General features: G+C 34.8%; 2 protein-coding genes across 5 annotated transcripts in view; one reads left to right on the top strand and one right to left on the bottom strand.

Moving 5' to 3' along the window:
* Positions 1–13,651, top strand: part of drn (zinc finger AN1-type doctor no) — a 24,414-nt gene extending 10,763 nt beyond the window's left edge. The window contains exons 3-6 of one of the 4 annotated variants that reach the window (XM_013306256.1): positions 3,380–3,721; positions 6,503–6,673; positions 9,422–9,560; positions 11,155–13,651. In XM_013306256.1, the coding sequence (XP_013161710.1) occupies positions 3,623–3,721; positions 6,503–6,673; positions 9,422–9,560; positions 11,155–11,303 (558 nt within the window). In that variant the 5' untranslated portion in view covers positions 3,380–3,622 and the 3' untranslated portion in view covers positions 11,304–13,651. Of the gene's footprint in view, positions 1–3,379; positions 3,722–6,502; positions 6,674–8,549; positions 8,705–8,779; positions 9,191–9,418; positions 9,561–11,154 lie in introns of those variants that run through there. The other 3 variants (XM_013306255.1, XM_013306254.1, XM_013306253.1) reach the window with 3 other exon arrangements.
* A 429-nt stretch (positions 13,652–14,080) lies between these two features.
* Positions 14,081–14,884, bottom strand: part of LOC106113466 (scolexin B) — a gene marked incomplete in the record, with an annotated part of 9,875 nt that continues 9,071 nt past the window's right edge. Inside the window, 1 exon segment of the mRNA XM_013306257.1 lies at positions 14,081–14,884.

Below are 14,884 nucleotides of genomic sequence, written 5' to 3'. Positions count from 1 at the left end.
AAAGCACGTGTGGTTTGTGAAAGGATGATATTTTAGAACATATAGATCGACTCGTTCTGTTACAAGTAGATGCTCTAGTCTACGCTCGCCTTTATGGCGGCGTTTATTAAGATTTACTTAAACTCTGCTAATTGTAGTGTTTTAAATAACTGATGCATGTCTACTGGATATTGACGCTTATTACGTTGTCAAAAGTGTGAAATGACCATGACCTAAATGGTCACATTTTTCATACATTACGATAAAATTTATCAGTTTGTCATGATTGTGACTGATATCTATTTTACGTATGTTGGCTTGCAATATTTGCATATTGAATAACAGAAAATATCACAACAGAATAAGTAAAGTATACCTTTACTCTAAACATAGCAAACTACACCGAAACAAATTGGTTTTAAAGAACCACATATAACTTAGCCATCCAGGGCAGAATACGAGTCAAATGACACCTCGCTCGTAAAAATAGGTCAAGACGTTTAGGCGGTGAGGCGGCATCAAATTATAACTGACCGGACTAATCTATACTATAGTTAAATATTCTTCTCTGAGTCGGTCAAGCATGTTAGCTACTAGGCTAAGTCTTACCGAATTTCAGTGAGGCAGAAAATGTCCCTTAGTGTAGATTTAGTGTTAAATATCAATTCAGGTTTCCGTTAGTGACAAACTTGGGATTTTGGTCTTAGAAACCCACGATAAGTTTGGTAGTTTTAACAGAGTAAAATGTGCAGTAAATATAAATGTGTAAGGGCGATGCGCATACTAATGGCGGCCACATCTGTAACTGGACTTTGACCCGTGTGGATTATAAGTGGAGCGCGATGAGAGCTAGCTAAGCCATGTGCTGACTGCAGAGCCCGCAGTGGCCCGCACTCCATCGTTTGCTGTGAATCATAGCTCAACACAATATCATACGGGAATATAAAATTAATATATTTTTAGATATTTGATCCAAAACTTAATGCTACTTCTAAATAATTAACACAATTAATTGGTAGGCGAACGTAAAGAAATAAAAATGTCGGATGTTCCGCCATTACGAATGGCAAGAGACTGCTCGAGCAGCAGCGCGTGATTCCTTATGAAGCTTCTTATAAAACTACCCCCAACAGTACTTCCGTTCCTAACTTTATATTTATTATCCGTAATCATTTTAAAATAGTTTAAATATCTTGATTTATTTACGTCTTAACTGTTAAAGCGAAGGCAAAACTACGACCTTCTGATTATATTTTAATTGTGGACAATGGCAGATGTATTTATCCAAATGAATAAGATTTAAAAAACCGATTAATGCCTACCGGAAATAGAAAGTCGTTTAATACTTTGGTTTATTCATGTCTGTAGGCGCGAGTTTATATAGATTATAAACAAGTAAACACTCATCCATTATCTACACTTAACTATTATCTCACCCTGTCATTTGTGCATTACTGGTTATAATAGGATACACAGATAGCCATAAACACGGACTATCTACGGCCATCGTTATTATACAGTTGTTAGACGTGACTCAATATCTTTGTTTTACGGAAAGCTTTTCAAAAATTTACTTATCCTTTAAGGACTAATCACTTATGACTGTAGTCTCATAGTAGTTGCATTGTCTGCAGTCTCAGGATGACAAAATAAGCCTTAGGAAGGTTACACAACGATTCGTTTATCGACAGCGAAAAGCTAGTTGTATTTTTTTACCATGCTTAATGTGATCAGGGAACGTGTAATATAATGTATTAACCACAGCCTAGTCTCGCAGTTTGAAGGTTTCCACAATAATAGTACTGACGACCTTCGATTTCTTTAATAATTTTGTTTTATACAAATATCAACAAAGTATTTACACCGACTTCACCAAACAAATCTTCTAAAACACGTCCAATTCATTCGCTAAACGCCAATTAAGTGCGCATGCGTCGTGCATTTTGTTCACTCTTTCGTTCGAAGCAAACGCGTGCAGAGTAGTTGCAATGATTTCACTTTTACGCTATGAGAATTGTTAATGCTTTAATGATTTAGGTGATTTCTACGTGCTTCGGAATGTGTACGCAAAATACGTAATACTACACAATCTTTGTTACTAGCTGTCTCCGTCATCGGGAAATTAAAAAAATATAACTTCATTAGTAGCCTATGTGTTCTTCCAGACTATGTTCTACACCAAATTTCAGCGAGATCTGTGCATCCATCCATCAATACATCAAAACATTCGCATTTATAAAATTAATATGAATAGTACGATTTTGTTATTGCTAATATTGATATGATGACGTATTCACAGCTTTTGCGCATTAAAATTGGTTATTTTGAATTGTTTTTGTTTTGTTGAAGTGTTTAGTGTTTGCTGCGCATATAAGCAAAAGTGAAAATGGCGTTTGTGATATTCTAGAGATTTTATGTTCTTGAATGAAATTGTTCAATGGTAATAAGTCCAATTACCGATAACCTTTACTATTTATCTTTCTCCTCGCAAATTTAGGTGAATATTTGTATATATAGATAGAATGAACTAGCGAGAAACTTTTAAATTATTCTATTTAAAGCGTTGTCGGTTCAGTTTGAATATCATTTGGACATACATACTTTGATTCCTACCATAAAATATATCAATGCGTTGTTGATAAAAAATTAACAATAGTGTGTACAATAGGGTCATACAGTTTCGGGTAAGCGGGGCTCGGTTCTGCGTGGCGCTGGCGAGACCTTGACGCAGGCCATGCTCCGTTTAGCCGCGTTCCACTTAGACCATAGCTCTCTCTTGTTATGCAAACTTGTCGTTATGCATATTATGCTTCGCCCCTACGAAATCGAGATACAGCTTTCTATTAACTGTTGATTATACCAGCTCGTGTCGTGTCATCGAGCGTTTCATCTCGAATTGTTATAATACGTGTTACGTAAAATTATATTGTTAGTCCTGTATCAATTTAATCAACGTTAAATTAAAATGTCATACTATTTTAACATAGCGTATCTAATATTATAAATACGAAAGTTTAGTTTGACGGATGGATGTTTGTTTGAAGGTCTTCGGCACGTTAGAACGGATTTTGGTGAAATTTGGCACACATGTGGAACATAGTCTGGAAGAACACAGATTACATTTTTTTTTATTAATTTCGCGCGGAAGGAGTCGCGGGCGACAGCTAGTGTATCGTAAAATTGTTAATAATAAAATAAATGTCCTGTGACCTATACTCAACAACGCTTCATTCTATGATAGTAAATGGAAGCATTTAGTTAATTGTTCAAGTTATCAGATAAGAATAAAAATGCGACTACTACTTTTTCATTAATTATATTGTTTGCTGACTGGTGTTCTATAACTCTGTTTTAAACTTAACCCTTGCACTGCTAATTTAGTTTATTTGTTTTGTTGCAGGGCCCTCCGCGTTCCTGACACAGAAAGAAGTAGCGAGACGGCAAGGAAAGCCACTGCCCGCACGTGCATACCCGTGCGCACACGAGGAAAAGGAACCGACTAAATTGCAACGTTGAACTTTGTGCTCATTGTGCAGTTTTGTGTTAAGACAATAAAGTGCAATATACTGTTGTGCAATCGTACTTTTGTTGACTGCTCGGACAGTTTTGTTGTTGTGTTTAAACGTGAAATTATCGTACAATTATGGAGCGAGAATCGAACCCAATGGAGGCGCTCTGCCGCTCCGGATGTGGCTTCTACGGAAACCCCTCCACTGACGGCCTCTGCTCAGTCTGCTTTAAGGTAACATATTATATCTCATATTACTCTTAGCCAGCATTGTGAATTCAAAAAAATAGCAAGTCGTGTATTATTCAAGATAGAGATACAAGACAAGTAGACACTGGTTTTTGGGTTTTTGACTAAATATCTCGACTCGTCACATAAGATTTTATAATTATTGGAATTAAGTAATAACTAAATTATTACTACAACCAAGAAAAAAGTGATTAACTTGTTCCGTCTAACTTTGGTCTATGACAAATTGCAGTTTGTTAATTATGTGACTCTTTTAAGATATAAACAGGATGATTGTTTAAGCTGGAATATTTATTTCAGTCCAAATAAGCTAAAATTTAGAGTTACGATATAGTTTCAATGATCGCCTTATTCAGTCGTAGAAAGAACTTTGGAAAGTACTTTAATAATATGCATTATATAGGATGCTAATTTCACAAATATCTAGCTATTAATGGATATTTAAAGCAAAATAATGTTATTATAATAAATTTTAGTAAATTTAAAATAATAATATTGGTTGGTAACCTTCATCTAGGATCATGTATGGTCGTTAAGTTGATTTTTATTTTTTTAAATAAAATGCTCGGGCATTGAATGCGCGATGTGGAAATATTTAATGACTGTCCGAGACACGCTCGGCCTTATTGACCTTCTGTTACTTACATTTGACTTTGAATTGGAGCGATGTGTAAAGATTCTGAGCTTTAGAAACTAACATTAATAATATCTTGTCGTCTATCCTGTAGTTAAAGAAATATATTTTGTTCTGTTGACAAGAAAATCAAGTTAAACTTCCATGTCGTTTCAAATTAACTTAAAGGTTTGGTCGAATATGGGCTTTATAATTGTCGTGCCGTGAAGCTTGTACTATCACGAGGTAAGCAAGTTCTTGTTATTCTTTATAAGATCGTGTAGGAAGTGAGGATTAAGGAACTTCCTGCTATTCAACGCTACGAATGATTAATCGCTACTGACAAAAATGATTTGTTTTTCCTTAATTAATAGTATCAATTATAGGCTTAAAGAGTAGCAAAATATATTTTCTCCTATGTTAATTCCATCTTTGTTGAAATTAATAAAAAAAAAAAATAGGATATGTATTGATTGGTTAACAATAATCGATTGTTTGCGTGGGTTTAAAATATTTAAATGACATTCAAGGAATAATTAAATTATGCAGAGAACGAGTCACGATACAGACTCTATAAAAGTTCCTTTCCATATGTTTTGTTTAAACACTAAATTCATATTAGTTCTCTTGCTAATTATATGATACCTATCTCTACTATTAAATTACGGATTGTCGTAAGACGCAAATTCTAATAATTAAAAGTAGGTACAGGACAACCAAGAAGTTTGCAAAAAAAAAGAGGACGAAGCATATACATTGATGTGAAATGTTGTAGCTTTATATTTTTAATGTCCTTTGGAAGTTTTAATATGTAAGCAAAAAATAGGTAAAGCAAAATATATTACACACATACCTTGTACCATCTCCTTTTAAGTTCCTGGATAAAAGTGTGAACTGAAAACCATCCATCCATGATTTTATGGGACAAATATTGTTAAGTTTTATAATTAAATAAACAATAATAATCATAATTCTGCAAAATAACTCTTTGTAGGATCCTTCGTTTCCAAAATCGGATCTCACATTTTAAACATGTTATTTGATCAAATAAGTGTACTAAAATGCTGCAAGTTCGGGGGTATTAAGGTCGTTGCATAATTTAATTACAAAAGTACACAACATGGAGGTCACTGCCGGAGCCGCGACTCGCGGGAACAATGCCATGACGCTGTGCTCAAACTATTCGCTATACATGACAGATTACTAATTACAACTCAATGTTAAACATAACCTCAAATACTATAAAATGAGATGAGTAATATTAACCACATAAAAGTTAATAACATAATATGACCATGAGATGTAAAAGCGACAATTAAATCTGGAATAAACTAGTATTCTACGTTTGTATTTTTATGTGCTAATTTAAAACAAAAGATAATCTTGTAATAATAAATTTTGATGTTAAATAATTTATCTTTCTATAGACTGCATTTGCGTGTAAAATCAATCGCCATATCAAAATACTATTTATAAATTGATGCTCAAAATCTGGCAAAATAAATTTCTGCGCAATTCAATCGGAGTCAGGATAGTTACACGAGGCAAATGCCCTGTATAATGTCGTGTTTTTCTTGTGCCATTTCAAGTGCTTGCGAACAAAGTGGTCTGCCGCGGAGCCAGTTTTTTGACATCCAACAAATTTCTTACGGAATATTTTTTGCCCGACAAACTAAATGATCGTTCTTACAACAAAAGTCTTTAAAGTTAACTTGTTTATATTATAAAGTTTTGCTGCAAAAACTTCTAACAAAAGGGTACGCTTTAGTGATAGTCGGAATTCATTGGTGTAAGGTAACAACTTACAATGAAGATTTTAATATTTTACCATTATTTCACGTTTCTATATTAGTTTTTTTCGCTATAAGTGAAAAGGTGTCTAAGTTAAAACTGACCATAAAATACTGTACTATGCAGTTGAGACGATCAATATGGAAAGTAATTACTGTTGGAATAATAAATTCAGTCTGCTACTGTCTCGACTGTCGAGTTCACTTTCACAAGAAAAAAAAATGTCTTGGAGTGCAATGTATTCATTAGGCCATTTGCTGTGAAGTGGTGACTACTTATCGACCGGAGAATTGTCATACTTAAATTTTAAAGATAAAGAATACATGTGAAATGTCTAATCGATTGAGATAAATTGTTTCCAGGAGGCATTAAAGAAGAAGCAGCAGCCGCCGGCGAGCACGCCATCACCCGTGGCGACGTCGTTCGTGCCCACGCCCACGCCAGCACCGGTGCCCGCGCCTACGCCCACGCCGCTTGCCGCAGCCGCGCCCACCGTGCCCAGCCTGCCCGTGCAGCCGCAGACACATACAGACGTGAGGCCGTTATACCTTTATTTGTTACAAACCAACAAGTTCCCTCACATACATCGGAAAGGCACCAACAATTTTCAGGGCGACAATTCTGGTCCCTAATGATCGCTTCTAATAGTCGTCTAATAGTTCAGTCAAAATCGACTCAAACAGCAAAATGAGATTATGTATTAGATTTATTGATCATCGAACGAACTTAGACTCTCAGGTTATTGTGCTCGCCCTAGCAAAATGACACACGTGTAAATACCAATATTTTAACTTTATTTGACTGTAATAATAAAATGTGCATGTGTTAAAATTCTAGCTATTTTCGCTTGGATTTATATCCATCATCTGTATATTTTAACACTTTTGTTTTGTAAAATGCTAAAGATTATTTGTTCTGCCATCGTTTTGTAGCATTTTCATTTATATTATATCGTGTTTACGGTTATGGCCGTTATAATTTTTCCACCTAGTTGACACAAACAGCTATAGGCAAGTTATCGAGTTTCATAATTCACCGTACGTCAGCTATACACAGCTACATGAATACGTTTCGTGACTTTACACGTGCAGGTAGCACGTCCCGCGAATTATTGTTGTTTAAGGCACGCCTCGCAATATGCCGTATTTTATTATAAGAACCACAATATGTATATAGAGTAATAAAGCTTATTGAATGACATTGTAAATGACGAATAGACAAGGACATCACCAGCTCATTTTACCTCCCCACTGAGGGGTTCGGAGTCTACTCTAAGTCAGAGGTGTCTTGGTTCTATCTTTAAAAAACCATATTCCTTGTACAGTTGTATGGTGTCCTAAGTAGACAGAATAACTCTGAAAGTTCCATATGTGCGAAATTTAGCCATTTTATAAGGTTACCTGTCGTGGGGAAATAACACAATTTTTCACAAATATTGTCTTTAGTTACTTTATAAATAAATAAAATAAAATATTTTTTTTAGAATATTCTATTCATGGTGTGGGATGTTTGTTTCTTTTGGCATGTGAGATTGTTGAGTGGCAAATTCTTCTTTTTATTGTCTGGACATCTTTTCCGTGTGTCATATATTCGTGGTAGATATGATGAATAGCTTTTTTTAGCTTCATTTTAAATGAAATTTGGATGATTCATTTTGTACAAAAACAGCTACTTTCAATGGCCGCATGGTCAGCGTATTTCGGTTGCCTACTTCTCACAATGGCTGTTGCTTTGCACACGTGGCCTTATAAGTAATCTGAATGGTAAGCTATAGATATGAGTCACTTCTCTGTGTTGCAATATTCGGCTATCTTTAGCACTTTCATGTCAGTTTGTTACATTTGTTATGTTATTCGAGGTGTATTAGCTATAATATTTTGTTCCTTAAATCATGAAACAAATTGATTTTACCTTAAAATGTTTTGTCCTAGTGCATGGAAATAAAAATAGTTTATTCTGTTATAATTAATGAGATAAATTTTAATTAGCTCTTAACCTATGTTTCGTCAATTCTTTTCGTCTATTTAAAACAAATTGATATCTATCCTCTATTCAAAGGAAGTAATATGTTTTTGCAGGTGTTTCCCTAGTGGAAACTCACGATTAGTGATTACAAGAATAAATAAACTTTTAGTTACTGCGAAAAATGTAAGACATAAAAAATGTCGGTTTTTCATTATGAACGAGCTCTGTTGTGTGCAATGTTATTAAGTAATGAGAAATGCAGACAAGTCACGCGAAGCAAAGAATTGTGACGCGCGCAACCGTGTGCCTGAAGTTGTATGAAAAACAACACGCTCAATATTTTGTGCAAATAACTTTGAACTATTATAAACTCTTTGCTCTCGTTTTGACATTTTGACGTTTATTCAAAAAATAAATACATGTCAAGTGGACGTTATTGATATATCGAAGAAAATTTGAAAAAACTACGCATTTTATATAAAATTGTTAACTTTACAATAAAAATCTAAATAAAAAATGAAATATGTAAGTGACCGTTGCAAATCGGTCGAATAACACGGCAAATCCGTTCGTGGACATTATGTGGTAACATTTAATACGTATTTATCGATTTTTTAATTCAATAATTCGGTATCCGAAATATGGTTTAGATTTTCAACGTATTTTGCTTGCAGTCAACATGTCAAAACTGAGAAAATGAAACTTGAATAATGGAAAATGATCCCAGCAAGAAAGAATCTAAAGGGAAGAGGATATTGAAAAAGGCTCTGCGTCGTAATAGTAAATCTAGTAATAACAACTCGGGCGCTGACGATACGAGCGTGTCTCGGTCGAAAAGCTTCCAGAGCAAGCGACGTGGGGTTGAGATCAATGATCCCCTGCCTACCCCTGAAGGGGCCATCGAGAAAGACAAGATAGATGCACTAAGGGCCAGAGCAGAACCCACCCCAGACAAAATACAGAATGACTTCGTCGAACCTCTCAAAGCAAACGATATACGAGATAAGATCAAAAATTCAGCCGTCAAATTCGATAAGAAGGATGACCGTTCGTCATTGAGCAGTGTCAAAAAGAACCTAAAAAGGGTTGGTTGCAAGGTGTCATTTTAAACACGGAAAGGAACAGGACATTTGGAATGTTCTTGTATTCTTTAATTAGTTTGGTTATTGATTTATTTTGGTTTTATTACGTACCTATGTTTGAAATTTATAAATTTCTTTATTTGTATAGGTTATTTTTAATTTGTGTTTATTTTTGTTATTTCTTCTTTGTTTTTGAATGTTTTATTAAGGGATTGTTTGTATTTATTTCAGAAGTTAGAAGAGGAGAGCGGGGCGGGCACGAGCGGCGCGAGCACCGGCGCTTCGGACACTGACGCCGACGACAAGGACCCCAGCAAGGACAAGAAGAAAAAGAATAGGTGCGCCGTTTGCCGCAAGAAGGTTGGACTTACAGGTAACATATTATATTACAATTTTTTTATGTTGAAAGATGCCTAAGTGTAGTTGACACATTCGGCCTCCGAATCTTCTGGCGAGTTCACTTCCATACGAAGAAAACGTAGTGGTATGGAACGTATTACCGTGATCCGCATATTGCATTTATAACAGGGATAGTGAATTATAGTTGCGTTTCTTTTGATAGATAAAAGAAAGAATAGACAGGAACAGACAGGACCTAAAATTATAATTAAACAAGTGATGAAATAAACGTTAGGTATGTCTCGATTATGCAACATGTTAACACTTACTTTTCGTATTTTATAGATGTTAAAAAAACGGTGGCGTCTGTTCTGTAATATTATATGTTGTATATATTTCTTAATGACACGTATAAACTTTATCACGCTGTCCTAATGTGGGCATTAGTCGATCAATTAATATATTTATATTGAGGTAGTGATATCGCGTGCACTTCAAAAGGTTATACATTAAATAACGTTGGGAGCTGCCTACATATGATACAACAGCTATCTATTTGATGCATATTTATAGATTCTGTGAAATCCTTATATAAACATGCACAATCAACATGACATTATCTAAGACATGGCGTACAAAGTCGGTAACATTTAGCTGACTTAAGAAAATCTAAAATTATCTTAAACTTGGTTAACGTAAACGAACGTTGAATTAAACCTATATTTCTTTGTTTAAACACCCCTCACTACATACACTCAGAATTTTATAAACGGCCACTTAAGGTACGCGTCCTATATCCCGCGCCGGACGCACCGCACGCACGGCTCGTAACGGATTTTAGTTTGCTTTGTATGATTTTACATAGCGCTGTATAGAAAGACAAAGCGTATCCGTTAAATGTACGCTTACCTTTATTGTGGATTTGGAATATCTATTGCGTATGCGAGCATAAACTATTTTTGATGAACGAGTATATTTAGGTGTGGGTTAGAATTAGTTAAGTTGCGGGTATGGTTGTCGATTGCATTGACGTCATCAAAGCAAGCGTTATCAATGACACGTGATTGTGTAGCCATGTGTCCGTGGCAGGGTACACGTGGTGGCGGTCAATGAGGTTATACTGGCAACGGTCTTAATATCATCTATTGAAATCTATATATACATCGAAATTGTTACACGTGTTTTAACTAAAGCTCTTTCACTAAACTATTGAGAGTAGAAACATTACAAAAACAGCCGTTCTACTAATTAAACACTATAGCGTTAAAGTGTATACAGGTAAAGTTAAATTAAAGAAGATTATTTTGGTTTTTGCAGGCATTGAAGTTGCGTTTAACACTTTCAATGCCGACGATTTGCCTACCCAGTTCCATTAATTTCGGTATAAAGTATGCGGCATGCGAGAAGATATCGTAGACATTTTGTCTTGTTTTATATTTGAGTTACATATGATTAAATATTTAATAGCCATCGATCTACTTGATTAACCGATTTCAAAAAGTAGGAGATTCTCAATCCGTCCTAGTTCTTTCTGACTATGTTCTCCATATATGCCAAAGTTCAGCCGATTTGGAGTTCCATCCATCCAGCCAAACATTCGTATTTATAATAGGCGTTGTGTTGCGCAGGTTTCGAGTGCCGCTGCGGCGGTCTGTTCTGCGCGGTGCACCGGTACAGTGACAAGCACGATTGCTCCTTTGACTACCGGGAGCTGGGCGCGCAGGAGATCCGCCGCAACAATCCCGTCGTCGTGTCTCAGAAGATACACAAGATTTGAGCCACTCCCACCCACTCCCTTTCCTTCTCCCTTTCCCTCTCCCTGTTCCACTCCCTCTCCCTCTCCCCTCCCCGACACATACACGTTACGACCCATTTACTCTAAATAAAATATAGATCGAGAATGTGTTTCTTTTTGCGTTTCATATTAAACGACTGACGAAATCGGACGCGCCCGGGTTTTATCTTATGTTCTAACAGAGACTATTTTTCTGTGTAGTTTATAGTTTTAGAGATAGACAGAAACGCACACTCGATCTATGTGTTAGATTTGTTTGTGAGAGTTTTGCTTTTGAAGGAGATTGGGCGATTGCTCGACCCGTTATAAAGACCATGAAGCTAATACGTACGAAGTACTCTGCTTGAGATTTCTCAGCCATTTTCTGGTTTTATGATGATTTTTTTATTGGCAATATTATTAAATTACAGAGAATTTAAATAGATAATATTAGTGTTGCATTATGCTATATAGATTAGTCTCAATAAAAGGCCAATATTAGTTATTTTCTTTTGGAAATATCAAGTTTGGTATTGACACATTTCCCCCATGGTCAAGTAAAAGGGTCTATCCGATGCGCCCCATCTCCGTTTATATTATAAAAAAAAATTGTAGATAATGTTCGTTTTGGGTAGGCATTTCTGGTTTAATTTACTTGGAGATAATATTTAGAGTTTGAATATGTCCATTCACCTCCATTGTAAATATTAGATATAATTAATTATAGAAAACAAATCCTATATATTGTAAAAAAATGAAAACTCCAAAAAAAGCTACATTGTTACGATTCCAACGGGGAGCATGCTATGCTTGTACAGTCCTCATAACAATTGTTAGCTGACATGGACCCCACGGCTGCAGCACTCGGACCCCACTCACTCTGCGGGCACATTGAGGAACCTCGAACCTCGAACATGGTGTCCGACCGATACTTCACAAAAACACACAAATCTTACTTTCGGTCTGTACAAATGCATACATTTTATTATACTTTTGTATAGATTTAACATTTAAGTTTGTATTAATTTTATCTAGATATGTCGTAAATTGATAGTTGTTTGCTCTTATACTTTTTTTTTTCTTTAGTAGTTTAACGAGTTATGTCATACAATAAAAATTTAGAAAATCTAATATTATAAATATTAAACCACTTAATAATTTGCGGTGTTTTCAATGTTTATAAATGAATGATCCTTTATAAAGTAAGTTTAATCGAATGTAATAATTGTTAGGTCGGACACTGGTGTAGGCGCGATCCGTTAGCCGACCGTTTGGGGGACGTAAGCACTGTAACTTGGTTTGGGAAGTTATCGCTTTCATGTTTGTCAACATTCAGAGTAAGAATTGTGAAATAGGAGCCGATGAGGTGCCACTAACGATTCCGTTACCTATTCGGAACATTAATTATAAATTTTTATTGGTATTCGTGTAATGCTATTTAGCATTTCTTTGCTACTCACAGATTCCTCGATTTAAAAAATGTAATGAAAATGAAATGTTGAAAAGGCATCGTGTAATTTATAATATATAAACTTGTATATAATTCTTTATTGATAAAATTGTTTGCATAAATTCTCGAACACCAAATCACTGTGTGCTATTTACGTGTTCCGGATGTTATCGCCGATTGGGAATGTCACATTGGGATGATCTATGCATCGATGTCACATGTAAATTGAACAAAAACCTCGATGATTGTACATATTGTTACAAATTTAAAAGAAAAACTTGATTGAAGGCTTTGAAGAAAAAGACATGGTTAATGTTTTATATTAATCGCATATACGTTGTATCGATGTCGATGCGTCGTGCCGTGTCGTACGCGGTGATAGCGCGGCGATTGCGCGGCTAAGCAGCGACGCCGACGATCATCGGTCATCCCTAAGAAATTGATGGGAGAGATCACTTTGGTACCGCCCTCCGTTCCGCTGTGTGAAATTCTATGTAAGCATATGGATAGTTATACGTTTATAAGTAGTCGACACTTTATATTATTACACATTATATAAGTAGGAAAGAATTATTTAGCTTTTTTTTCTTTTTAATCACAATATTATTCAAAATTGTAAGTTTTATTGTAAACTGGTTGGTTTAACGAAGCCGAGGCGTGAGGCGCGAGGCGTGGTCGCAGCGTGCGCAACGTCCGCGCAGGACAGACAAGCTGATCGGTTGGACTTAATTATTTAATGACTTTTGTTGTATATTTTGTTAGGTCATTGATTAATTTTGGTCTTTTTCTTAAATATAATCAGATAAAGATGATGTTGGTAATGAATGATTTTTTTTTCTTCTATCTTGCTGTTTTAATTTAGTTATTCTTCTATTAAAGTCATTAAATTTCCAGGAACATGCGGGTTGTTTTTATTTCGTTTTAACCTATGCCAGATGACCCATATTCATATCAAATCTAACACGTTACAAGGAGGTTTTTGTTGGAAAATAATTTCTCGTGTTAAACGTATCTATTAACAATTGTAACCTCTTTTTACATCACAAGGCAAACGAGCGAACGGCCATTTGAAATCGCTGAAATAGAATAGTGACCGTTGCCCATAGACAAACGCAAATTTCATATGCGTTGCTTACCTTTAATCGATGGAGGAGAGGACGCACAGAAAGAAAATATTTTCCCTTCCACTTCCTATCCTTTCCTTATAAGAACTAAATTAGGCCTCCGGGACGCAATCTGATTGACCATATAATTTAAAAGGTTGACTTACTATTAAAAGGCAATTTAAGTACTTATAAACTTTATTTTTTTTACAATTTTTTATTTTACAAAAATTTACAAAACGTTTTGTAACAGTTAATCGATAAAAACAAATATACTTATGACTAACATTAAAGTTTTTGAAAGTAGTAGACAGAAACGAAAGTCTAAATATTCAGACTAACTTGGATACAAAGGCGATTAGTAATTGGGTAAATTTAGTAATAAAGTGATACGTTAAATACCTGTTTTTAGAAAAAAACTGTACAAATTAGAAATCTCAGCTAATTCCATTCATTTATGTTGATTCTAGATTATCGACTGCTGATCGCTAGGTAAAATAAAAACAATATTTTGTTAGAAAAATTAGACACAAAACATTTTAAGCAAGAAATATTCAAGATAAATGATATTACTCCTCCAAAATAGTAAATATTTTCTGGCAGATATATAAAAGCTTTAAATTATCAACAAAACATTTTAAGAGAGTCAAAACTGACTAGCATTAATGCAATTATTAGCAATGGAACGTCTAGACAAAACAATTTATCATTGTTTAAAATAACTCATTGTACCCTAAAAACCTCTGGTACTAAATATAACAAAAATTATGGTCATAAAATTTCCTTTGCAATCAAAACAATATCTTTTTGTGTACTTGCGATTTAGTAAAAATAATAAAACTTTTTCATTCAGTAAACATAGTTTCGAAGTTCTTTCTTATTCAGAGTAATTTGTCAAATTTAAGACAATTTATTTTGTGTTCTATTTACAATATTGTTTAACCTAAAAATCTTTGCATTACTAACTCACGTACTAAAACAGTCTTTGGATACTAGAAAACTGATTTTGAAACTTGTAGGGACACCGTCTT

This window comes from Papilio xuthus, unplaced genomic scaffold, assembly GCF_000836235.2.
Source record: "Papilio xuthus unplaced genomic scaffold, Pxut_1.1 DF828258.1, whole genome shotgun sequence".
NCBI lineage: Eukaryota > Metazoa > Arthropoda > Insecta > Lepidoptera > Papilionidae > Papilio > Papilio xuthus.
This window is presented reverse-complemented; position numbering and strand designations above follow the sequence as displayed.